Here is a 24,569-nt window from a genome sequence, read left to right as displayed (position 1 = left end):
AATATCGGGAGTATATGAAGAACCCCTACAACTCAACAATAAAAAGACAAAAAACCCAATTTAAAAATGTACAAAAGACTTGGACATTTTTTCTAAAGAGGATATACAAATGGCTACAAGGCACATGAAAAGATTCTCAACATGAAAAGATGCTCAACATCACTAGCTATTAGGGAAATGCAAATCAAACCACAATGAGATATGGCCATTATAAACAACACAGAAAACTACAAGTGTTGGAGAGGATGTGGAGAAAGAGCAACACTCATTCGCTGCTGGTGGGAATATAAAATGGTGCAGCTGCTGTGGAAGGCAGTTTGCTGGATTACTCAGGAAGTTAAGTATAGAATTGCCATATGATCCCACTACTCAGTATATACTCAGAAGAACTGAAAGCAGGGACGCAAACAGACATTTGCATACCGATGTTCATAGTGGTATTATTCACAATTGCCAAAAGATGGAAGCAACTCAAGTGTCCATCAACTGATGAATGAATAAACAAAATGTGGTTATATACATACAATGGAATATTATTCAGCAGTAAGAAGGAATGAATTCCTGATGCATGTGACAGCATGGATGAATCTGGAGGACATTACATTGAGTGAAATAAGTAGACATAAAAGGACAAATGTTATAGCATCTCACTAATATGATCTAATTAAAATAAGCAAACTCATAGAGCTAAAATCTAGAATGTAAGTCACCAGGAGATAGTATGAGGATAGTGAATGGGGACCTGATGCTTAATTTATGCAGAATTTTTAATTAGGTTGATTGTACATGTTTGGAGATGGATAGAGGTAATAGTAGCACATTATTCTGAGTATAATTAACAGCGCTGAATTAGGTGTGTGATTGTGGTTGAAAGGGGAAGTTTAGGGTCATGTATGTCACTAGGAGAAAAATCAGAGGATAAAATATGGGACTGTATAACATAGTGAACCTTGTGGATGATGACTGTGGTTAATAGTACAAATAAAAAATGTTATTATTCTGAACTGGAACAAATGTACATCATTATTACAATGTGTTCACAATAGGGTGGTATATGGGAAAATACACCTAATGCAAACTATGGACTATAGTTAACAGTAACATTTTAATATTCTTTCATCATTTGTAACAAAGGTACCACAGCAATGCTAAGTGTCAATAATAAGGGGGTAAGTGGGGTATGGGGTTTTTCTTTTTGGAGTAATGAAAATGTTCTGAAATTGATTGTGATGATGAATACACAACTCTGAATATACTGTGAGCCATGGATTGTCCTCTTTGAATGGATTGTGTGGTCTGTGAATATATTTCTACAAAACTGCTTTTAAAATATTAAGGGAATTTTCCAGCTAAAATATAATTTATTTTTCTTTTGGGGTATGTGTTAGGGTAAACAGAATGTGAAACAGTTCTCATCAATTCTTTGAAGCCTGTTCTTTGAAGTTTCTTTCAGTGCTAAAGTTACTTTATTTTGTATTACAATTGTGCCGGTTTGAGTGTATTGTGTCCCCCAAATGCCATTATCTTTGTGGTCTTGTGTGGGGCAGAAGTTTTGGTGCTGGTTGGATTTGCTTGGAATGTGCCCCACCCAGCTGTGGGAGATGATTCTGATGAGATGTTCCCATGGAGGTGTGGCCCCGCCCATTTGGGGTGGGCCTTGATCGGTGGAGCTATATAAATGAGCTAACTTGGGGGGAGAAAACTGAGTGCAGCTGGGAGTGATGTTTTGAAGAGAAGCAAGCTTGCTAGAAAGGAAAGTCCTGGGAGAAAGCCGTTTTGAGGCCGGAGCTTTGGAGCAGATGCCAGCTGCCTTCCTAGGTAGCAGAGGTTTTCCGGACGCCATTGGCCATCCTCCGGTGAAAGTACCTGATTGCTGAGGTGTTACCTTGGATGCTTTGTGGCCTTAAGACTGTAACTGTGTAGTGAAATAAACCCCCATTTTATAAAAGCCTATCCATCTCTGGTGTTTTGCATTCTGCAGCATTAGCAAACTAAGACAATAATCAAATGCCCAAATTATTTATTTTTAATATAAAAATGTCCTTTTGAATAAAGGTAGAAATATTTTCCACTTGCAAATTTCTGGACATAAGTGAAAGGTCAGATTACTCACTAAAAAATGCCAGATTCTCTTTTTCAAAATTGGCAATTTATGATTTTGAAAGATAGTGGTTTTTGTAACTCTTCAGTCATACAGATGTCCAGTAGGGGACTTTTGAACTTAATTTTGTTTTCTATAGTTTTTAGTTGATTGGTAGGTTTCTGGATGTCTGGAAGCCTAGACAAAGACAAGAGAATCAGTTTTGAGGAGGGCAGAAAAGATTTAGCGGGGTTAAAAATATTTAAATTTCTCATGGACTTGTTTAAGGAAAGGTAAGACTTGCTTCCTGAAAAACCTGTGGATATAAATTAAAGAAACCAATGAATTGGCTGATTGCTATCAGAAATGTGGGTGGGAAACTTTAGTGAAATTTGTATACCCACCTTTCATTTCTAAACCCACCTTATTCCTCACTGTTCTCCAGAGGAGCCCTTGGTTCTCTCAGGTTGGTCAGTCAGGTTTCCTGAGAGCCTATACTGTGCATCAGACCACTCTCCCTGTCCCAGCACATGCCGCTTTAGGCTTTTAAGAGTCTGCATGCTTGTCTTTTAGCCTGGAAAGTCTTTCTCCTTCCTGTGTAACTGTACATCCTTCAAGTCCTAGTTTGTCCAATCACCTGTGGTCCAGAATGGAGATTCCTGGGGTTCATGAGTGTGTAGATTCATCCTCAGGAATAGAGCCCAGGAATCTTTATTTCCGGTGAGCATCCCAAGTTATTCTAATGTGCTAAAGTCTGAAAACCTTATATGGCTAACAACTTTTAAATATAAGATTCGTCCCTCATAGCATGTTCTTTTGGGAGGGAGAAAAGTTTTTCTTCATCTTCCTCCTTCCCCTTTTCTTCTTTTACTTATTGTTATATCACACAGATTCTTTGAAAGAAAAATAAAAATTACTGAAAAGCAAAAAAAAAATAAACAATGATCCCAACATTCAGAGATAACTACTCTTAACATTTTGGTGTATATCTGTTGCTGTTTTTGTATGGATGTAACTGTGTATACATACATACACACATCTTTTAAAAAATGAGAACATGGGATCTTAATATACATATAATTTTATACATGCTCTTACTTAACATATTATAAATATTTTATTATATTGTCTATTCTGATCAGCAGATACTACCAGGAATACACTTGTAGTCAGGGTTCCAGTGGCTGAGAGATTTCAAATGGAGTCGAGAGGTCACTCTGGAGGCTAGTCCTATGTTCTGTATAGATATTACCTTTTAGTTTTTAGTGCGTTGGAATGGCTAGAGGGAAATACCTGAAGCTGTCAAACTGCAACCCAGTGATCTTGAATCTTGAATACGATTGTTTAACTATGTAGATTGTATAGTGAAAACTTGTTGCTCGCACTCCCTTCATCCAGTATATGGACAAATGAGTGGAAAAATGGGGACAAAGATTAGATGAAGAATAGAGTGGGATGGAGGGGATGGAAAGATTTAGGTATTCTTTTTTGCTTTTATTTTTATTTTGGAGTAAGGAAAAGGTTCAAAAATTGATCCTGGTGTTGAATGCACAACTGTATGATGGTGCTGTTAATAATTGATTGTACACTGTGGATGACTGTAGGGTGTGTGAATATATCTCAATTAAACTGTGTTAAAAAAAGTAAATGAACAACGGGGGGAGGAGGGGAAAGGGATGTTTTGGATATTCTTTTTTATTTTAATTTTTATTTTATTTTTTGAAGTAATGAAAATGTTCAAAGTTTGTGATGATGAAAGCACAACTATATGATCTTACTGTGAGCAACTGATTGTACACTTTTAATGATTATATGTTATGTGATTATATCTCAGTAAAATTGCATTAAAAAAATTGGGCTTATTACTACAGCAAGGGAGACGTATACCTTGGAGAAGCATGGGATATCTCAGTAAGAGGGAGTTAGGAGGGCTTATTATAGGACTTGGGCTTATAAGGTGATTTGTTCAAGAAAGTAGGGGTTCTGTTCTTATTTGGTGCTGTCAAAAAACAGAGCAATTTGGTTATTGGTTATCTTAATTTTTATCTAAGAGCGAGAAGGAGAGAGGTAGGAATTGTCATTGGAGAAAAAGCAGTAGTTACTTATGTTAGCCAGGAGAGGGAGATGTTTGCTCATTTTTGTGATTGCAAAGTAATCTCCCTACCCCAACCCCTAAATTTCTATTCAGGAATGATTGTGGAGTGATTTGTTTTTTACTTATTTAGCCACAGTCAGGGAAAGTCTCCCTCTGATGCTGATATTCTTTGGAAATATTTGGGTTCAGCAGGGTAATTCCATGCCTAGCTGGTTCATAGCATTCATCACATGCTTAAAGAATCTGTCATCCAAAAATATTTAAACAATAATGTTTGGTAGATTAACTCGTTCTGCTATTTGTTGGCAATCCTTGAAGCTCAAGGACTGGGTAGACATAGCACAATGCAGTTCTACCTTAGTGAGATTATTTTATGGGTGAGAAAACTTAGAATGTTTCTCAAACTTGACTTCATAGTCTTATAAGGTATAATCTTGGCTATTTAAAAGTTTTATTTCTTTACTTTGTGACCATATAGAAAAATTATATCTCCCTTTATAAAACACTCATTGATTCAATATTTCAAGATTGGAAGACATTTTCAAATAAGACTTCAATTGCTTAAAATAAGTATTTGTCATGGTAAGGTTCTCAGAAGTACACATTTCTTTACATGGCGTCTCTATCCAAATGTTGGAAAGGCAAAAAGTCTTGATGAAGAAAAAAGTTTAACTTCACTCATAGTTTTAACTTCTCTTGGTACTACTGACAACAAAAATTAGCTGACTTTTGTTTCCAAAAAGCAGATGCTACTGCAAAGAATTATATGAGGAAGATGGGAGGAAACTAATTAATGGAAAACAGAGGAAAAAATAAGAGTTTCTGCTTTAGTCAATTAAATCTAAAGAAAAATGTAAACTAGAGAAACTTGAAAATTAAAGTGTACAGGAAGTCATAAGCACCATTTTGAATATAATTTTATTGAGAAATAATCACACAATATACAATCATTCAAAGTGTACAGTTCATAGTATTGTCAAATATTTGTGCTTTCATCACCACAGTCAAACTTTGAACATTTTCATCACTCCAAAAAATAAAATGAAAATTAAAATAAAAAAGAATATCCAAAACATCCCTTTCCCTTCCTCTCCCCATTGTTCATTTACTTTTCTTAATACAGTTTAAATGAGATACATTCACACACCCTACAGTCATCCACAGTCTACAATCAGTTATTCACAGCACAACATACAGTTGTGTGTTCATCACCAGAATCAATTTTTGAACATTTTCCTTACTCCAAAATAAAAATAAAAGCAAAAAAGAACACCTAAATCTTTCCATCCCCTCTATCCCACTCTATTCTTCATCTAATTTTTGTCCCCATTTTTCCACTCATCTGTCCATACACTGGATAAAGGGAGCATGAGCACCATTTTTTATCAATGACTTTAAATAAATAATTCTATTCTCATCAAACTACTTTCCAGAGGTTTTTTCCAGTGGCAACATTTCCTAATTAGTATTTCCTTTCCTCTCTTTGGATGATCCTACCAGTTTATGTCAGCCTTACTCGCTGCTCACAGTGTCTTTAATCAGTTAGTTACATGGAATATCAACTTTTCAGTTTCCCAGAGTTCAATCATGTATTGACTACAGCCCAGACTTGTCAAAAACACAGTTGAAGTGCTTGTCATTATAAAGATAGTCTAAAGGACAACCACCTCAAATTGTGAGTAGCAGAAAACAGAATGTCAGCTCCTTGTTTGCTATTGAAGAAATACCTTCACAGTTTTACAAGTTACAGTTCAATGTTACAATTTAATATTCTCCACTGGCTTACCTAGAGAATATATATATGAGACAACCTTCTGAGGAGTATCTCTTATATTTAACCCAACTGATGTTAAAGATACTGCTCATGATATACTCTGTCACTTTACTTAAGATTCATGTTCATGATAAACTCTGTCATTTTATTTAAGGATTCATGTGACAAATGCTGGCTGTATCTAATGTCAGAAAAATTTAGTTTTCAGATGAAATTAGTGTTTCTTTTGAGTTTCTTTTAAGTCTTGACTTTTGCAGTGCTATGAGCTCAATTTTTTAATTGTGTAATTAATTCATTTGAATTTCTAGTACTTTTATTTTTCTTTTCTATTGATTGGACTCTTAATTTTATGTTTTATTAGTAATTCTCTTTTTATATTATAGTTATCTCAACTGTTATTTGAAAGCAAGTATAATAAACAATAAAATTAAGAGACACAACAGGTAGTACACCTTAGTGATAAAAAAACATGGGTTCTGGAAACACAGGCTCTGGTTGTACTTTTGATTCTGCCACAAACCAGCAAAGAACTACAGACTGGTTATATAAAATTTTTCTCATCTGGAAAGTGGGGATAAAAACTGATTCTGTATGGTTGTTGTAAAGATTAACTGAAATTTTATATATATATAAAATATTCAGAGTGCCTAACATGTAAGAACTTAGTAAATACTAGCTATGATTTTAATACTATTTATTAGATCTTTTGACGAGAAGGAAATACTTGCATTCTCTCTATCTAAGATATGGAGGCTCTGAAAGGAAGTATAGATAACTGAAAAATAACTATGGATTAATTTAATATACATAATTACATTGAGAGTATTTGCAACAGTAGATTGTAATATATCTGGCTGTAATTGTAAGGAAATCCACAAAATCACCTCTGGATTGTCTATTGTAAATTCTCATTTCATTAATCTGAAAAAGATACACATTTTTTCTTGTGCTTTAATTCTTAATCACAGCATATCACATATAGGATGTTTTTGCCAGACATTTAACCTGATCAAAGGTATTTGAAGGGGTTGGTGAGGATGTAAAATTTGGGTATGATGCAATCTACAGTCTTCAACTAGTCACCATTTTGGAAATATGTTTGGAATAAACTTTATCTTTTTTTCTCTTTTATATCATAAGGTTTAAAAAAAAACATAAATATTGGAGAGAGAGGTCTTAATTCTGCTCTTCCTTTTATTTGTATTTATTGTATCTCCCAACCTATCTAACACCTGAAAATTCAATTCTAGAATGTGGTGGTAGGTGTGAACTCTTTTTTCTTGCATTTTAATGTTTTTCCCTATTTTGTTTTGTTATAAATACATATTTTTGCCCTATACTTTAGCTTGTAGTGTTATTAAATATCATCCCCCTCACCCCCCTTATCTTCTACATTGTGTTCTTTTCCTTTTGAGATGTATTAGTGGAACTAACTAGCAACATGGAAAGTCTCTAGCAAGAGTATGGAGAAATTGATGTACAGATTACATGATTGTGTGGTTGGGAAAAATTTATGGAATTATTAAATCTATCATCTAGAAGCTGACTGGAATTTTGAAATTTTCTCATTGACTTTATAGTTTTGTTTCCAATAAATATTAAAAAGAAACAAACAGGCTGGCATGTTAAAAAATATGTCTGTTACTACAGTCCAACAGTTAATTTTATACTGACCTTGCTTGTTCCTAAGTTTCTTCACCAAGAGACAGTCACAGAAGAGAAAGTTTTAGATAGTAACTCTACTGCTTTAATACTCTTTTCCTCATTGCGATATTGGTCCTCTATTTATGCTTTGCATTTGGCAGTGACATTCGTTATACATCATTGCGCTCAGCCGAGTCAAAGAGGAAATCAGGTGTGTTCCAGAGAGAGGGATTTGGTGATACTGATTTAATGCATTTGGGAGAACATAGGCTTCAGTCAGAGAAGCATGGGTTTGAAACCCAGCTTTGCCTGTTACTAGCTGTGCAAGTCTGAACCACCCTGAGCCTCAGTCCCTCATTTGAAAATTAGAAACATATGGAATTATGGAACCATAATAACTATATTGTAGGACAGCTGTGATAACAAATGAGAATAAATGTGAAAACCCTTAAAAATGGGAACTATTATTCAAGAATATTTTCTTATGTTACTCATGATAATCCTTTTTTTTTTTTAACTGAATATTTTTTGCTTTCTGGAAATAACTTCAAGAAAATATTTTTAAAAAACATAAACTGTATTGTTTATTGTGGGTTTGCAGTGTGTCAGGTGGCACTAGTCACAGGTCATATAAAAACACCACCCCCCATTTTTTTACAATGCCAAAAAAAAAATGTATTGGTTCAGAAATGTTAATTTAACCTGATTCAGAAGTGAGGTTTGATAAAATGCAGTGGAATCTTCCTGATAAAAAGATGGTGAAAATGAAAGACTCAGATATTAAGTGCTACAGTTATATCTTCCCATGAGCAGCATACTCCTACTTGTTCTTTTTCTTTATACTTTTTATCCCTGACTCTTCCATTTTCAGATCTCTGAACTTTTTTCTGTCAAGTCTCTTGGGAATCCTGTTCACACTGATAATTTTCACCTCTTTTTCTGATGACACTCATGCAATCCCTGTTTCTTGTTCTGACTTTTAAATGTAAGTCTCAAAGTGCCTCCAGGAGCAACCTAAGGATTTAGCACTTTGTATTTAATGCAATAATTTTACAAATATTTATGTTACAAAGATAACATAATAAGATAACAATAATAAGATATTGCCCCTGTCTCTCAAGGAGTTCTCAATCTTGAAAGACAGGTTTACAAACAATAATAATGCAGTGTGTAAATGTTATACTGGTGGTTTAAACCAGGAATATGTGCACATGGAGGAGTAGAGTAAGTCAGAAATGCTAGTGACATTTGTACTAGGCATTGAAAAATATGCATGAGTTCCTCAAGTAGAAGAAGGAGACAAAGAAATTTCTAGCAATAAAAGATCATAAACAAAGGTTGTGAAGTGGGAAAAATGCATAACTTATTCAGTTTGTGAACCAGCAATGTGTTAGTTTCCTATTGCTGTTATAACAAATTATCTCAAACTTAGTGGCTTAAAACAGCACAGATTTATTATCTTACCCTTTTGGAGGTCGAAAGTCTGAAATCAGTTCCTCTGGGCTAAAATTAAGGTGTTGGCAGGCCTGAATTCCTTCTGGAGTCTCTAGAGGAGACCTTGCTTTTTCCAGCTTCTAGAGGCTGCCTGCATTTCTTGGCTCATGGTTCCTTCCTCTATCTTCAAGCCAACAGTATAGCATCTTCAAATCTCTGTAAGACCCGTGCTCCCATCATTAAATCTCCTTCTCTGATTCTGACCCTTCTGTCTCTCTTTTATAAGTATCCACATGGTTAAATAGGGCCCACCTGTATAATCCAACTCAAGAGCCTTAACTTAATCACATCTGTAAAGCCCCTTTTTGCCATGTGTGGTAACATATTCACAGGTTCTGGAGGTTAGGGCATGGAGATATTTGAGGAGATGGGGCATTATTCTACTTACCACAAGCAAGAAGGCAAGAATGTAAGTTATACAATGGAAGTAAGGCTAGTATGGAATTAGATTTTGAAAAATCTTAGAAACTATGCTAAGGAGTGTGGAATTTAATCTATAGGCTAGCAATTTTTATTCTAAATTAGGGTTAAAAAAGTTAAGATGCATGTTCACTTCAGTGCACATACACACAAAATTTCAAAGACAATTTCATGAGTGGTCATAGATCCCTTGGAAACTGTCAGTGGAAACCCCAGATCTAAACAAAGTGAATAACCAGGAGAGTAACATAACCAGATCTGTGTTTTTGAAAGGTAGTGGTAGTACTGGAGGAATACTGGTGAGGTATAATTATAAAATGACCACAGTTATAAAAATGGCCATGAAAACAAAGTGAAAATGGTCTTGAAAAACTTTTCAGAGGTAGAATAAATAGGCCATGGTGATTTTCTGGAGAGGTCTTAAAGAAACCAGAGGGCTGCAGCAACCTTTTTAGATCTACACAAAGATGATCCTAATGTTCTGAAATTTTCTCTCTGTGTGTGACTGATTTCTAGGGTCTATCTAAAACTAAGTGTACTTTCTGCTCAAACATGTTCTGTTTATCACTTAATTAATTCCTTCTATTAATAGGGTAACCATATAATATATAGTCTAAACTAGGATGATTATTTTTATAACCATTTAAAAAGTCTTTAAATCAAACATTTATAAAATTGAATGTAAACATTTTATTTCTACAAAACTTCCATTGTCAAGAGTATAATCACTCAAATAGTACAGTTTCCTAACCCAAAAATGAGAGAGAATTAAAAATATTTTTGAAGAAAGACAAAAAGCCTCATGTTTCTTGGGGTTCTAGATTCATGCAATAAATTTGTTTGAAGTCTGATCAACCTTGGTGGTTCCTCGTTCTTGCTTTCAGGATGTAGGGAAGGTGGAAAGAAGTTCAGCATGTTAGAGAGGAAAACAAGAAAAACCTCTTGCTAAACAAGGATGTAGTAATCCAGAAAATCCCTTGGTGGCAGGTTTTCTTGGGGTGATCCACATATGCTTTCTAGAGGTCCTTAGAGGTGGAGGATGGAAGCCTGGTTGTCAGGATGTTAGTACATGTGGAGGAGAGTGAAAAATCTTTCCAATGAAGACAGATCTTTGGTGAAGGACCATATCCGAATGCTGTTGGGAAAAGTTCCTGGTGATATTGCGGACTATGACTTATGTAAGAGTGGCTTCATCCTTCTTGTAAAGTTAGAGGTCAGTTCATCTATATCTGAATATTTATATTTTCATTCTTTTAGTTCTTTTTTTATAAATGTCTTTCACCCTGAAGTATAGATTTGGTCCCATTTAGCTTTTCACTAGTTGCCTTCTTTCTTGCTGTTCTTAATCACTCCTTACAAAGACTGTCATCTCTTAAGGCTGATTCTAGGTCATCATATTCTCTGTTTAGGAGGTTAAACTTTAAGAATTTTGCATTATCATATAGTTTGGTAAGTTTTACATTTAGAAATTTCTTCCTTTCTCTATATGGTTAATATTAGTGAGTGAAAATTTCTTCTCCAGTGCAAGAGAACTAGACAAACTATAAGGGTTACTGAACATGTCATCTTCTCCCAAGGAAATCTGAGGGGGGTAAGAACTGGAACTCAGGTTTTCAGCTTCCATAATCTTGTACAATTTTTGAAAAAGATGTAAAGCATGATGATGAGGCTGCCCACAGTCCCTTAATTGCACCAAAGATCATCATAGAGTTGTCTTTGATTGCCATTGTCCCACAGAACCACAGCAAAGCACACAGAATACCACAGCTTCTGCTCAGCATCAAACCTGTGTACATGTATTTACCATTTCGAGTGTTCCTCATTCCTTTGTGTAGATCTAAACTTTTATCTGGTATCATTTCCCTTCAACCCAAAGAACTTCTTTTACCATTTCTTGTAGTGTGAATCTACTGGTAACAAATTCACTCAGCTTTCATTTATCTGAAAATGTTTTTATTTCACCTTTATTTTTATTTGTATGGACAATTTATTATCTTCTAACATGCTTCTGGGAGAGGGTCTCATCTGCTACAGCATCACTAGTGACTTCCCATGTTAACAAGACATGTCTGTATAAAAGGGATATAGCTCCTAAGAAAATGAATATGATTAGATAGTCTTGTGTAGGGATAATAATACTTGCCTCATGAGCCTTTTTTGTTTAATTAGTCACCTTTATTTTATTTATTTATTTATTTTTCCTAGGTGAAGCTTGTGTAGGAGTAACCTCCAGGACAGCCTCTTGACTATTTGAATTCTCTTAGCCACTGAAATCTTATTTTGTTGCCTTTCTTTCCCCCATTTTGGTCACCTTTAATTTTTGAAGAATATTTCCTCTTGATATAGGATTCTAGTTTTGTTAGGGGTTTTCCCAACATTTAAAGACTTTAAATATATCTGTCTACTGTTTTTTGTTCTCCATTGTTTCTGATGAGGAATTGTCATTCATATCATTGTTCTACTAAATGTAAGTGTCTTTCTCTGGTTGCTTTTAAGATTTTCTCTTTATCTTTTACTTTCAGCAGTTTGTTGAAATGATGTATGGTTTTCCTTATCCTGCTAGGGGTTAGAAGGACTTCATGAATCTGTAAGTTAATGTTTTCTTATCAGTTTTGAAAAATTTCAGCCCTTATTTTCAAAGATTTTTTTCCAGCTCCATTCAATCTCTCATCTTCTTCTGGGATTCTAATGAGACTGCTTGGTATAGCCCTCCAGATTACTGATGTTCTTTCTTTTTTTTCTTTTCTTTACGTTTTTTTTCTTTCTGCTTCAGTTTGAAAAATTTCTACTCATGTGTCTTCAAGTTCACCAAGACTTTCTTCTGCAGTGTCTGATCTGCTATTAAGCCCCCCAGTAAAGTTCTGATTTTAGATATTTTATTTTTTAGTTCTAGAATTTTTGTTTGGTTCTTTTTAAAGCATTTCTATTTCTCTATGAAATACTCCATCTCTTTACAAATTATTTCCATCTCTTCCTGTAAATTCTATAGGATATTTATAATAGTTGTTTTAAAGTCCTTACCTGCCAATTCCTATTACTGGGTCTGCTTCTGTTGATTGTCTGCCCCTTGATTATGGGTCACGGTTTCTTGCTTCTTTACGTAGTTCACTTTTTTTGTTGTATTATTTCCATCAAGACTTAAATAGCGCAAGTCTCTGCCCTTCCCCATTGCAGCTAGGTTTCAGTGTCAACCCCACTCATGTTCTCTGTGGTATACAGGTCTACTGTTCAGATGGAAGTACTGATCTCATCCTTCTCAGGATCCTGGTGGAAAGGGTTCTTCTGATGCCCTGGCAGCAAACTTTGCTGGTGCCTCGCCTGGACTTGGCTATCTTAGAACACTTTAAGTTTGAAATGGGACACTATTAATAATTACATTGAATCAACATGCAAAAACTGGAATTTTCCCAGGCAAAATGGAATTTAAGGGACCTTAGTTATTAGGCACTGCTCCAGTATCCTGTGCAACAAACTTAAGAATTTTTTTCATGCTCCTTTTCCTTGACTAGAGTGACATCATTTTTGCCTTTTATATCACTTTTATGAATTTTTCCTTCAACATTTTTCTGATCTGTCCCTCAATAATAAAAATTTAAACCATCTTCCTCTCACCTGAGTTATTGTTAACAGGGTCTATTTGTCTGCAATAAGTCTCCTTCCATTTTAGCATATTCCAGTCAGGCTTCCAGCTTAACTGAATAGCTTCTATCAAGCTACTCAAGCTATTTAAGAACCTGTGGTGGTTCTATGAACCTGCAGTGGTTCCTGATAGTTTATAAGGTCTACCCCAGATTTCTTTTTCTGCTATTTAAAACTCCTTACTTTTCATGCTAATGTCTGTCTCTATGCTTATCACACAGATTCACATTAGAATCTCCTCTCCTCTCTGTCATCCATATCAAAGACTTCCTTATATGTCAACACCTGCCTTTTTGCAGCTCTAGTTCCTGTCTCTTCCATTCATCACATTTTTTCCTGTCTTCTAATTCTCAAGTACTAAGAGCACAAAATTTCAAATTTGATTATATCATTAGGCTGTGCTGTAACTGTTTATATAAGGTAGCTAGGTGTGGCAAGGATTAGTGACACCAGAGATGTATAAAAGAAAGTTTATTAGTACTTACAGAGAAGAGCAGTATGTCTTGCAGGGCCACACAGGGAAACATATCAGGAGCATAGGTTCAAGCAAGCAGGTGGGCAGCAAAAGGTTACAGTGCACTTGGGAACTTTGCTTTCAAAATGTTGTATGGGTAGAGCTATAGCTGTTGGTTAAGCAAGAGTGGGGATTGGGGAGTTTGCATTTGACTTTCACAAACCCAAGTAGGATATGGAGCGGAGAAGGAGAGCTATTTGTATTGTATAAACAGGTGTCTGATGGTCACTGAGGAACCTAAGGGCAGAGTCTGAGATGCTGAGTATTATAATAATGCAAAAGCCCCTTATGGTACTACTAACAGGCGATCCTAAGACAGCATGCCAGTATGAAAAGCCCCTGTTTTTTTCTAAATGCAATTTTATTGAGATATATTCAATATAATCTATCCAAAGTATACAATCTGTGGCTTATAGTGTCATCATATAGTTGTGTATTCATCATCACAATCAATTTTAGAACATTTTCATTACTCCCCCAAAAATAATAATTAAAAAAAGTAAGAAAGAACACGCAAAACAACAATACTCCTTGTACCCCCTTATTTTTTATGCAGTTTTATTGATAATATATTCACATACATACAGTCACCCAAAGTGTACAATCAGTTGTTCACGGTATCATCATATAGTTGTTTATTCATTACCACAATCAATTTTTAAACATTTTCGTTACTCCCCCCAAAAATAATAAAAATAAAAATAATAAAAATAAGAAAGAATACCCAAAGTATCCCATACCGCTTTTCCCCTCTATTATTTATATATATTTTTGTCTTTATTTTATTACTCATCTGCCCATATGCTGAATCCAGGGAGGGTCAATTACAAAGTTTTCACAATCACATGGTCTGTAAGAGCTATGGAGTCATACAATCATCATTGAGAATCAAGGCTACTGCATTGCAATTCAAAAGTTTCAGGTATTCCCTTCTAGTACTCTAATATACTAGAAACTAAAATGGAATATCTATATAATGCATAAGAATAACCTCTAGAATGACCTCTTGACTTTATTTGAAATCTCTTAGCCACTGAAACTTTATTTTGTTACATTTCTTTTCTCCCTTTTGGTCAAGAAGGCATTCTCAGTCCCATGATGCCAGGGGCAGGCTCATCACCATGTGGCCAGGGTGATTTACACCCCTGGGAGTCATGTCCCATGTATGGGAAGGGTAGTGAGTTTATTTGCAGAGTTGGCTCAGAGATACAGGCCATATCCGAGCAACAAAAGAGGTTTTCTGGAGATGACTCTTAGGCATAGGCATAGTTATAAGTAAAAAGTCCCTATTTTATTTTAATTCACTACATCAATATATTGTATTTGTGAATTGAAGTATTAAAATTTAAATGCCTACAGGGAGCATGAGGTAATCCAGAACTGTTAAGTTGTCAGAGTGAAGAACAATAAGTAGTTAAGCATTTGTGTTGATTGCTACCAAGAGTAACTCCCACACAGGTACATAGGTACATGGCCTTCTCAATCTCTATGCAGGTAAAACTAAATGGCCAAGTAGAATACCTTCATAGGCCACAATGGTTTACAACTCTGTCTTCTAAATTTTTAGACATGCTTCTCAGCTCAAGTAATACACAATTCCATTTCCCGACTTAGCCATGATGCCATAATGTATAGGATGGTAATGGGTACATACTGTGCATTTTTTTTTTTTTTTGGCATTTTTAATTTAGGTTTGTTTTATTTAAGTTTAATGTTAATTCCATGCTGTGTTTCAGTAAGAACAATACAGATTCTGTATCTGTGGCTCCAGTCAGATATCCAGTAGTACAAATTAGCTTCAAGTTACACATACTGAACAAAAGAGGTTGAGCGAGCAAAGGAGGGGGCAAGGGAGGGGCAGGGAGACAGGGAAGGAGAAGAAACAAAGAACTGAACACGCATGCAGGCTTTTCCATACCACCTTCAATGCTAACCTGCTTCAGAGGGAAAGTAAAAATAGGAAAGAATGAGCAGCCACGGATTGTTGAACTGTTACCAGCACCATACTTTTCAGCAACATTTCAGCAGAGTTTGAACATTTTTTACAGCAAAACCACTGTAATAAATTCCCAAAACAACCTTTAATCATCAAGCTAACACCCAATTAATTTTCAACACTGGTATAAAATTTGATTTAAACTTAGAAAGACAAAAAATGTTACCACCACATACGCCTCTACAGTGATTAACCTCTCTCTTAGATGGTGACATCGCCTACAAGTCTAATGGCTTTTGAAAGTAATTCCCATTTCTAATGGTGATCTTGCCACATCTGGCATGTAGACAACACAGTAATGCTGAAAAAGCCTTATGCAGTCCTGTTAGTGTCTTAAAGAACCTAAAAGCTGGAACCAGTAAAATCCACAGAAATTCACTCTTCCCTTTATGAACTTTTGAAAACTATTAAACAAACAAACAAACAAACAAAAAAACCAAACCAAAAAAAAAAAAAAAAAAAAATGGGGGCAGGAACCTAAATTCTGAGACCAAATGTAAAAGTCAGATTTTGTGGTTCTCAGTGACAACTGGGAATTTCCAAGGGGTGGGGATGGGGAGGAGTGGGGTGGACAGAGATGGTTTCTCTTGTTGGCTTTTATGTCTCACTGATTTTCATCTTCCACGTCCTGCAGCGCTTCTTTATTCTGCTCTTCACCATCACCCTGCATGTCTGAAGTCCATAGTGTCAGATTATCACGTAACAACTGCATGATAAGTGTAGAGTCCTTATAGCTTTCTTCACTCAGGGTATCCAGTTCTGCAACTGCATCATCAAAAGCTGCTTTTGCCGACCTGCAGGCACGGTCAGGGGAATTAAGAATTTCATAGTAGAATACAGAAGAATTGAGAGCAAGACCTAAGCGAATGGGATGCGTTGGTGGAAGTTCTGTCATTGCAATATCACTAGCAGCTTTATAAGCCACTAGGCTGTACTCTGCAGCCTCCTCCCTGTCATTTCCTGTGGCAAATTCAGCCAGATACCTGTGGTAATCTCCTTTCATTTTATAATAGAAAACCTTGGACTCGCCAGTGTTAGCTGCTGGAATCAGATGTTTGTCCAGTACATCCAGAATGTCACAACAGATTAACTTTAGTTCAGTCTCAACCATTTGCCAATATTCCCGAATCATTTTTAGTTTGTCTTCTCCTCCCTTGTTTTCTTCTTTCTGTTCAATGCTGCTGATTATTCTCCAGGAGGCTCTTCTGGCTCCAATCACATTTTTATATGCAACAGATAGTAGGTTTCTTTCTTCAACTGTCAACTCCACATCCATCCCTGCTACTTTCTTCATGGATTCCACCATTTCGTCGTATCGCTCAGCCTGCTCGGCCAGCTTCGCCTGAACCAGATCCTCCCGATCATCCATAGCGGCGGCGGCTCCGGCAGGGTCTGCTCGACGGATGGAAGCGGATAGCGTCTTCCCATACTGTGCATTTTATAAGAGCTTGTGAAATTAAAAAACTAAATTAAATTATGGGTTTAGAAAACTTTCGGGGTGAAGAACTAAAACTGTTTTCAAAAGATAATGGAGCTCTTCTCTTGTTTACCAGGCCTAGAATTTGGGTAATCATCATACATAGTGTTTCCTGTTCCCAAGTCCTCTGCTCTTTCCCACTTCTTAGGGGGCTGGTTTCTGATTCTCTCCTTATGTGACAGATTGTCATAGTGGGTCTGCTTTGGTTTCCAGCCATGTGGCATGCTGAGAATTAGTTTCAGGTGTGTGTGTTTGGGGGGAGGTTAAATAGGTCTGGAGGAAGCAGTTAGTAAGGAAGTAATGGAAATGCATGCCAAACAATGGGGCTTAAATAATGTCCCATAGAATTGGTCTGTCTAAACTATAAGGTATGTCAAAGAATGATGAGACCAATGCTCAGTTCCTGAAATAAAAAGAGCTGAATTTATTGATTATTGTAGTATGGGAGAGCTCTGCTGGTTAGGCAGAGTCTCTCTGAACAGAGTAGACTGCTGATCTTATATATAGGGTTTTTGGAAGTGTGGAGATTAGGATTGGTTGACTACCAGGGCTTTAAATGGATTAACATTATCTGAAGAAGAGTAGATATTCAATGTGACTGTTAATGATTGGCACTCAGAGACATATTTATTGGAGTGAGTCCATTCTTGATTGGACAACTTTCAGAAGTTGATTGGCGTGCAAAAATGAGTTTACTTAAGGCAAGTTGTCTATTAATTGAACAGATTTAAAATTAGTTATGCTGGCTATTTGTTACCATGGTTATAGAACAAGCAGTCTTTTCCTAGGAGTGTGTTAACTTTATTATTATTATTATTATTTTTCTCAAATAGGATAGGAATACATGTAGAATTCAGAACAGAGATAGTGAGGTCATCTGATGATAACTGGATAATTTTCAAAGAAATCCTTTAGAAAATTACTAGGAAATGGTAAGAATAAGGCCCAATACCAGGTAATGCAGCTAGTTACAACAAAATAGATTAACGGACCCAAGCAAGACCAATTTCCTGCTATTTTCTTGGAAAACAAACCTCACAGACTGGTCTCTCTATGGGTGTATGAGGACTCCATGCCCAGTACTTTCACTGAATAAACTAGAGCAAGGGTCAGCAAACTTTCTTTGTAAAGAGCCAGATAGTTAATGCTTTAAACTTGGCAGGCCATGGGTACTATTGCAGCTCCTCAATTCTACTGTTATAGGGCCAAAACAGCCATATACAGTATGTAAACAAATGGGTGTAGCTGGATTTGGCCTATGGCAACTGGTTTTGGCCTGTGGTGGCCAGATTTGGCCCCCAGGCTGTAGCTTGCTGACCCTTGGCTAGGGTCTGTAATCTTCCGGGTATACCTTCTGTCAGGGATTCATAAACCAAAATATTTGAGCCCTTCTGGCTGGTCAAGTGAAAGTAAATAAATAGTTGCGGACTAACCGAATTCTGATATTCTGTTACACTGGAAGTCGTTGACTGTGGTCCAGGCTGGTATACTATTGAGAAATAGCTGGAATAGGGCAAGAGTGGGATAGAGGCTGAGTTTGGAGGGAAGAAAGCTTCCAGTACCCACTTTCCAATAGGCCTTAGGTGTCTCATGCTGTCGCTGCCACCCACCCCCACCACCCCATGATGCTTGCTGGTCTCTGCATAGCTTATAGTCTGTGTCTGCAAGGACACTGCTGTTCTAAAAACAACTGTTATTTCTACTCAGAAGAGATTTTGTCCTTTTGAGACTGATAGCTCTGCCAGCTAACATCAGAGGACTTGGCTTTGAAGCATTTTTAGGTTTTTGGAGCCTAGCTGTAACATAGCCCTTTTAGCTTCTTCCAGTAAGAAACATTCCCCAGTTTCCCCTGGTCAGCAGGTGACTTCAGTAACAGCACCCTGAGGGCCTGGCCATCAGTTTTGAAATTACCTTGACTCTATCTTCCAGGGTGCTCAGGGGTCTTCATGAAAATAGGACATCCTTTGTTCTATGCTGGTATTTCAGAATTTTTGAGAGTATTCATGGAATTAGCTCACCATGGTAGACTATTCAGAAGAGCACATTTTAAAATTTCTATTTCTTTTCTGGGGAAAAATTAATAGCTCATATTTTACATCAACAAATGGCTTGGGCTTGTATATCTTAAGGGTTATTATTATTATTTTTGTAAATCTTGGTCAGCCAAAAGACCTTTCTGGACTTAATTAGAGTCTAATGTCATTTAGGTCTACTTTGGGATTAGGAAAAAATATTTTCAGATGGTAATTTCAGATAAATTCCTTGGAGATAATAGCAGTGAACATTGTTTGAAGGTAATCTATTCATGGTTTCTTTTTGCAAGTGAAACCTAGTCATCACAGAAAAGAATAACTAAGGCGAACATTTTGTTAGGCACAGGACTATTTTTATTTTGTAATGGTATATAAAAGTTATAAAAATTAGGACTAGAATTTTTTCATCCTTTTTGTTTGTTTTAGAGGACACTCTTCCTCTCTGAAGAGGAGAGAGTAGTGAACACATTTGCAGTTGTTGCTAGCTGTCTGATTTCTGGGATGTTGCCTCATGAAAGCTCTAATTTCTAAATAACTTTCTTCTTGTCATACTCCTCACTCCTCTATTTCACCTGTCCATTCAGTTATCTGCTGGAGTGCCTCTAAACCAGGTTTACTTGAAGCTTACCTGTGTGTTCTAGTCCAGTCACTGGTCACTAGATCCCCCTCTGTGCAAAAGTCCAAAGACAACATATGCAGGGAACTTCCATTAACCCAGAGCCAGTAGATATGCTGGAGGAAGCCTGAGCAGAATAGGGACAGTTAGTTAAGGGAAACCCTGCCATCAGGATTGCTTGGTGAACTATTATTCCTGCTCCATGTTTTATATCTTGGCCTTTCATCACCTATTATTGATTATTATAAAAACCCATTATTATTATTATTATATTATAACAACCCATACAAAAAATGGACACACACATATACACACACAAATGTATATATTCCTTGATTGGATAGTGGTGCTCTATTAGGAGAACAAAAGCCAGACAATACTTGAATATCAGGTAGAAATGGATCACTGTGTATTAGAAATGGATGAAAGAAAGTGAAACCTATTTCCTAAGTACACCGTAAGCCTAATAGCCTAACTTTTAAAGAATGATAATACTGAAAACTTATATACTTACCATGTGCCAGTCAATGGTTAAGTCCTAATTCAATCCTCTCAACAAACCTATGAAGTAGGCACAATAATCATCGTTTTACTGAGATGGAAATAGAGGCACAGAAATATTAACTAGCTTTTTCAAGGTCTGACAGCTAGCAAGTGATGGAAGCAACATTATCAACTAGCAGTCTCTTAACTAGTATATTCTCTCTCTCTGTATATATATATATAGTCTACCTTTAAAACATATGCACCAACATGCTTCAGTAGTAGGCCTTTAAAAAGTGGTGTGATCCATATTGTGGCCAATGCAAGAACCAGTAATTCTGTGAACAAACTGCTGGTGACCCCCAGGATGTTGCTTCTGTACTACTGAGCAAAGAAAGCTAAAAGAAATTTTGAATTCTCTCCATGGACTATAAAACTCTGTGTGACTCTGGGGATTGAGGAGAAAGAGGGACACATTGTCTTTGAGTGATTTCCCGGTTTCCTACTTGTGCCCTATGATCTTGGGTTGAAAGCAATATTTGCTTAATCTCCAAAGCTTTTATGGATCAAATATTTAGGAGCAAGACTTCATGTCTTGTGCAGATTCTCCTCTTCACAGGTTTTTACTTACTGAGGGCCTAGGACTTTCCTGGTCATGAAGAGCTCTCATTGGCTTCTAGTGTGGTTGGATCACAAATGCGTGTCATTTCTGCCATTGACTGTTCCATGGAAGAATCATTTTAAATTTGCTTGGTTAAGCTAGATTAGATGTCTTTCCCTTCCCCAGATTTTACTGATGGCTCAATTTGCTATATCTGTTTAAAATTTTACATTATAGAAGGATGGCCAGTGTAGAAACAAGATTTTCTGATTTTTATTGGGCTGATCAAGAGGTATTTACTATTGAAGGACGGTTTTTGTTTGAACCAAAATAGTCAAAATACAGGGGGAATTTTAGTATAAAAAAATGTATTGAAAGAGTCTTTTTAAAACATTGTCCTGAATTTATCTTGGTGCCCATTGTTGATATCCAATTATTATCAAAGTAATATTTATTCTGTTTTATTTGTGAATTATAATAAATCCATTTCTTTTTTTTTCTATTTATTTTAGCACTAACTGGCTGAGGGATATGGAATAAGAGGTCATTCAAATCGGTGGACAGTGTGGCTTGATAGACTTTAATAAGTGCTTTCACAAGACCATATTCTCCGTGTTTTTTGATTTATGTAGATTCTACTTAGTTAAGCAGAAATAGTCATTAACATTGTTTTTATAATTTGATATTCCTTTTTTCCCTTCCTCCTCCCTTGTAAGAATCTGTTCTCAATGGAATTTTGTTTATATTATACTTAAAATACTAATGAAAGTTGATATTTGCTTTCAGTTTTGCCACTGCTTGTATCTATTGCTACATTCAAAGTATGTTGATTCTTTTTTTCTCACTCAGCTTTATTGAGATATAATTTACATACCATAAAATTCACTAGTTTTAAGTATACAATTCAATCAGTTTGAATACATTTACAGATCTGTACAGCTACACCACAGTCTAATTTTAGAGCATTTCCGTCACCCCAAAAAGAAACTTTTGAGTCCATTTGTAGTCCCTCCCTGATTACTACCACCAGCTGGTCCCAGGCAACCACTGATCTACTTTATGTCTCTATAGATTTCCCTTTTCTGGCCATTTCATATAAGTGGAATCATACAGTGTGTGTTCTTTTGTGTCTGGCTTCTTTCACTTATCAGTAGTTCATTCCTTTTTATTGCTGATTAATATTCCATAGTATGGATAGGCATTTTGTTATCCATTTGCTGGTTGATGGACATTTGGGTTGTTTCCACTTTTTTGCTATTATGAATAATACTGCTATGAACATTCATGTAGATGTATGTTTCTCTTGAGTAGATACCTAGGAATGGAACTGCTGGATCAGATGACAAATTTGTGTTCAACTGTTTAAGAAACTGTTGCACTGTTTTCCAAAGTACCTGTGCTCTTTTACATTCTTAACAGTAATGTCTGAGGGTTTCATTTTCTCCACATCCTTGATAACACTGGGTATTCTCTGTCTTTTCAATTATTCTTTTGTGGGTATGAAGTAGAATCTTATTGACTGTGGTTTTAATCTGCATTTTGCTGTTGATGATTGCCTGTTGATAACTATTGATACTGAACATTTTATGTGCCTTGTGGCCATTTGTGTATCTACGTTGGTAAAATGCCTTTTCAAATCTTTTCTTCATTTTTAACTGGATTATTTATCTCTTTATTATTGAATTGTAAGAGTTCTTTTATATTGCAGATACAAGTCCATGTTGGATACATGATTTGAAAGTATTTTCTCCTAGTCCATGGCTTGCTTTTTCATTTTCTTAATGGTGTCTTTTGAAAGGCAAAAGTTTTTAATTTAGAAACTTTCTTTTGTCTATTTTTTTTTTTTTGGTTCCATGTCTGCTTATGTTAATTATTGATAAGAAAACACTTCAATGATGTTTATAATACCTTAACTTAAATGTGTCCTTTGTCTAACTGTGCCAGAATATATTGTAGCTACTCTAGTGATTGTTATTGGTTAAATTTAAGTCCTTAAAGTTGGGGCAAGTGTAATGTAATATTAGCATTCTATAAGTGTGCTAGATATATAAAAAATATTTGAAGAAAAAATGATAGTAAAAATAGAAATATGATAGTTTCCTTCTGGCTTGTATGAAATGCATATCCAATGTACCAGAAATTTTTAAATCTAAATTTTCTAATGAGACTATATATGTAATAGGAAGTTATTGAAAGATGGGCTAAAGACTAATTTTTCAGACTGCAAATCATGTATGTAGAATTGGATATCTAAAAGTTTGTTGTTTAATTTCCAGTTATATGTAAATAAAAGTAATTCAAAAGCAATTAGAAGTAGTAAGTAACAGCTCTGTAAAATACAACATTTTTATTTAGAAAAAATGCTGATAGAATGAGGAGGGAGGGAAGAAAATTTTGGTAGGATTTAGATGATTTCTAGAAGGCAATAAAAGTGAAAACTGCTTCCGAAAAATGAGAAACATCTGCAAATTTAAACCTGAGTGTGAATATGTAAATTATTCTTAAAGGTAATGACAAAGAAGCAAGTTTGTATTGTTCTAGGCACTGTTAGTCACATTAATAACTACCACCAAGTGATATGCAATTTTTTGAGCTCAAGAAGGCTGTTTGTGCTATCTAGCAAGTCAAGTGGAAGAAAAAGATGTCAGCGACTTGAGACCCATGTCACATGACTCCCTCTGCTTGCCAATACTAGACGTTCTGGATCAAATTTCAACTCCAGGCAGGCATCCCAGCCATGTGGGTTTAGACGAATGAGAAGCAAAACCTCACTTCCTAAAATGTTAGGAACTTCTCTCTGCTTGCCGTTGGGGCCTTTGGATTTGGAGCCTTTTTTTAAATCAAACCATATCCACTGAGTGGAATTTTAGTATTTTGCTGTCATTTTAATGCTTTTATCTGGTCTTCCAGACACTTCCTGAGAGAATGGGGGCAGGAGCTCTAGCCATCTGTGTAAGTACAGGCCTTTCTCTGTCTTCTGTGAATACTGCTGGTGTTAAGCAGAGGCCCTTGTTTGATGAGATGTTTTTGTATTCTTTGTTTTTCCTTTCTAGGGGGCAGGGGAAGATTTGTTACTTAAATTCCTATCCACTCAAATGGATATTAAGCAGTATTTTGGGTGGCATTCGGGATTTGTATCCTCTTTCCTTTCCAAAAAAAGGTGAAAGGACGATGCATGCTGAGTTTATTTGATTAAGTCAGCTTGTTTTAATGTCGAGTAGTTGCGAGTGATTTAAACTTTCTTGTAGCTAGATAGTTAAATATGAATGTTGAATTGTGGTTACTGGAAAAATCTTATGGATAGACAAGAAGGAATTGAAGTACACCATTACTTCTGAGTATGTATATTTTTCTATTTTATGTTCCTATTTTCATTTAGTAATTGTGGAATTTCTGTTTCAGCATGGTTGCTGAAACTAATGATGAAAGAACTTGGTTGGTAAATGTTTGTGAATCCTTAACTGTAGACAATTCTAGTTGCTATAATATAGTAGCATCAATAAATAAAACTAATATAAAATCAGTGGGATATGTGCATATTTCTAGGTCCAAAACTTATAAATTTCAAAAGCAATTCTGTTGGTACTTGTAAATAACCTTTTCCAGTAATCAAATATTGCCAATTATATAATTTACACAATGTCATAATTTGAATTATATTTTAGCATATAGAAAAAGCATATATGTACATATATATCTATTG

At 35.7% G+C, this 24,569-nt stretch overlaps 2 protein-coding genes across 5 annotated transcripts in view; one reads left to right on the top strand and one right to left on the bottom strand.

Annotated features, from left to right (window-relative positions):
- FAM13A (family with sequence similarity 13 member A) overlaps positions 1-24,569 on the top strand; it is a 380,146-nt gene that overhangs the window by 7,895 nt on the left and 347,682 nt on the right. For 2 of the 4 annotated variants that reach the window (XM_037830249.1, XM_037830246.1), the window contains exon 1: positions 23,632-23,818. The exons of 1 other annotated variant lie outside the window; for it this stretch is intronic. In XM_037830249.1, the coding sequence (XP_037686177.1) occupies positions 23,792-23,818 (27 nt within the window). In that variant the 5' untranslated portion in view covers positions 23,632-23,791. Of the gene's footprint in view, positions 1-23,631; positions 23,819-24,188; positions 24,205-24,569 lie in introns of those variants that run through there. One more of the 4 variants, XM_037830248.1, reaches the window with a different exon arrangement.
- LOC119529647 (14-3-3 protein epsilon-like) lies at positions 16,106-17,040 on the bottom strand. Its single transcript, XM_037830252.1, has one exon. It carries the CDS (start codon positions 17,023-17,025, stop codon positions 16,261-16,263), a length of 765 nt encoding a protein of 254 aa, XP_037686180.1. The 5' UTR covers positions 17,026-17,040; the 3' UTR covers positions 16,106-16,260.

Source organism: Choloepus didactylus, chromosome 3 (assembly GCF_015220235.1).
Source record: "Choloepus didactylus isolate mChoDid1 chromosome 3, mChoDid1.pri, whole genome shotgun sequence".
NCBI classification, from domain to species: domain Eukaryota; kingdom Metazoa; phylum Chordata; class Mammalia; order Pilosa; family Megalonychidae; genus Choloepus; species Choloepus didactylus.
The sequence above is the reverse complement of the archived record's forward strand: the minus strand, read 5'-3'. Positions and strand labels throughout refer to the sequence as shown.

Excerpts from the sequence above, each read along its gene's own strand:
- LOC119529647 (XM_037830252.1), bottom strand. The coding sequence starts at position 17,025 with ATGGATGATCGGGAGGATCTGGTTCAGGCGAAGCTGGCCGAGCAGGCT.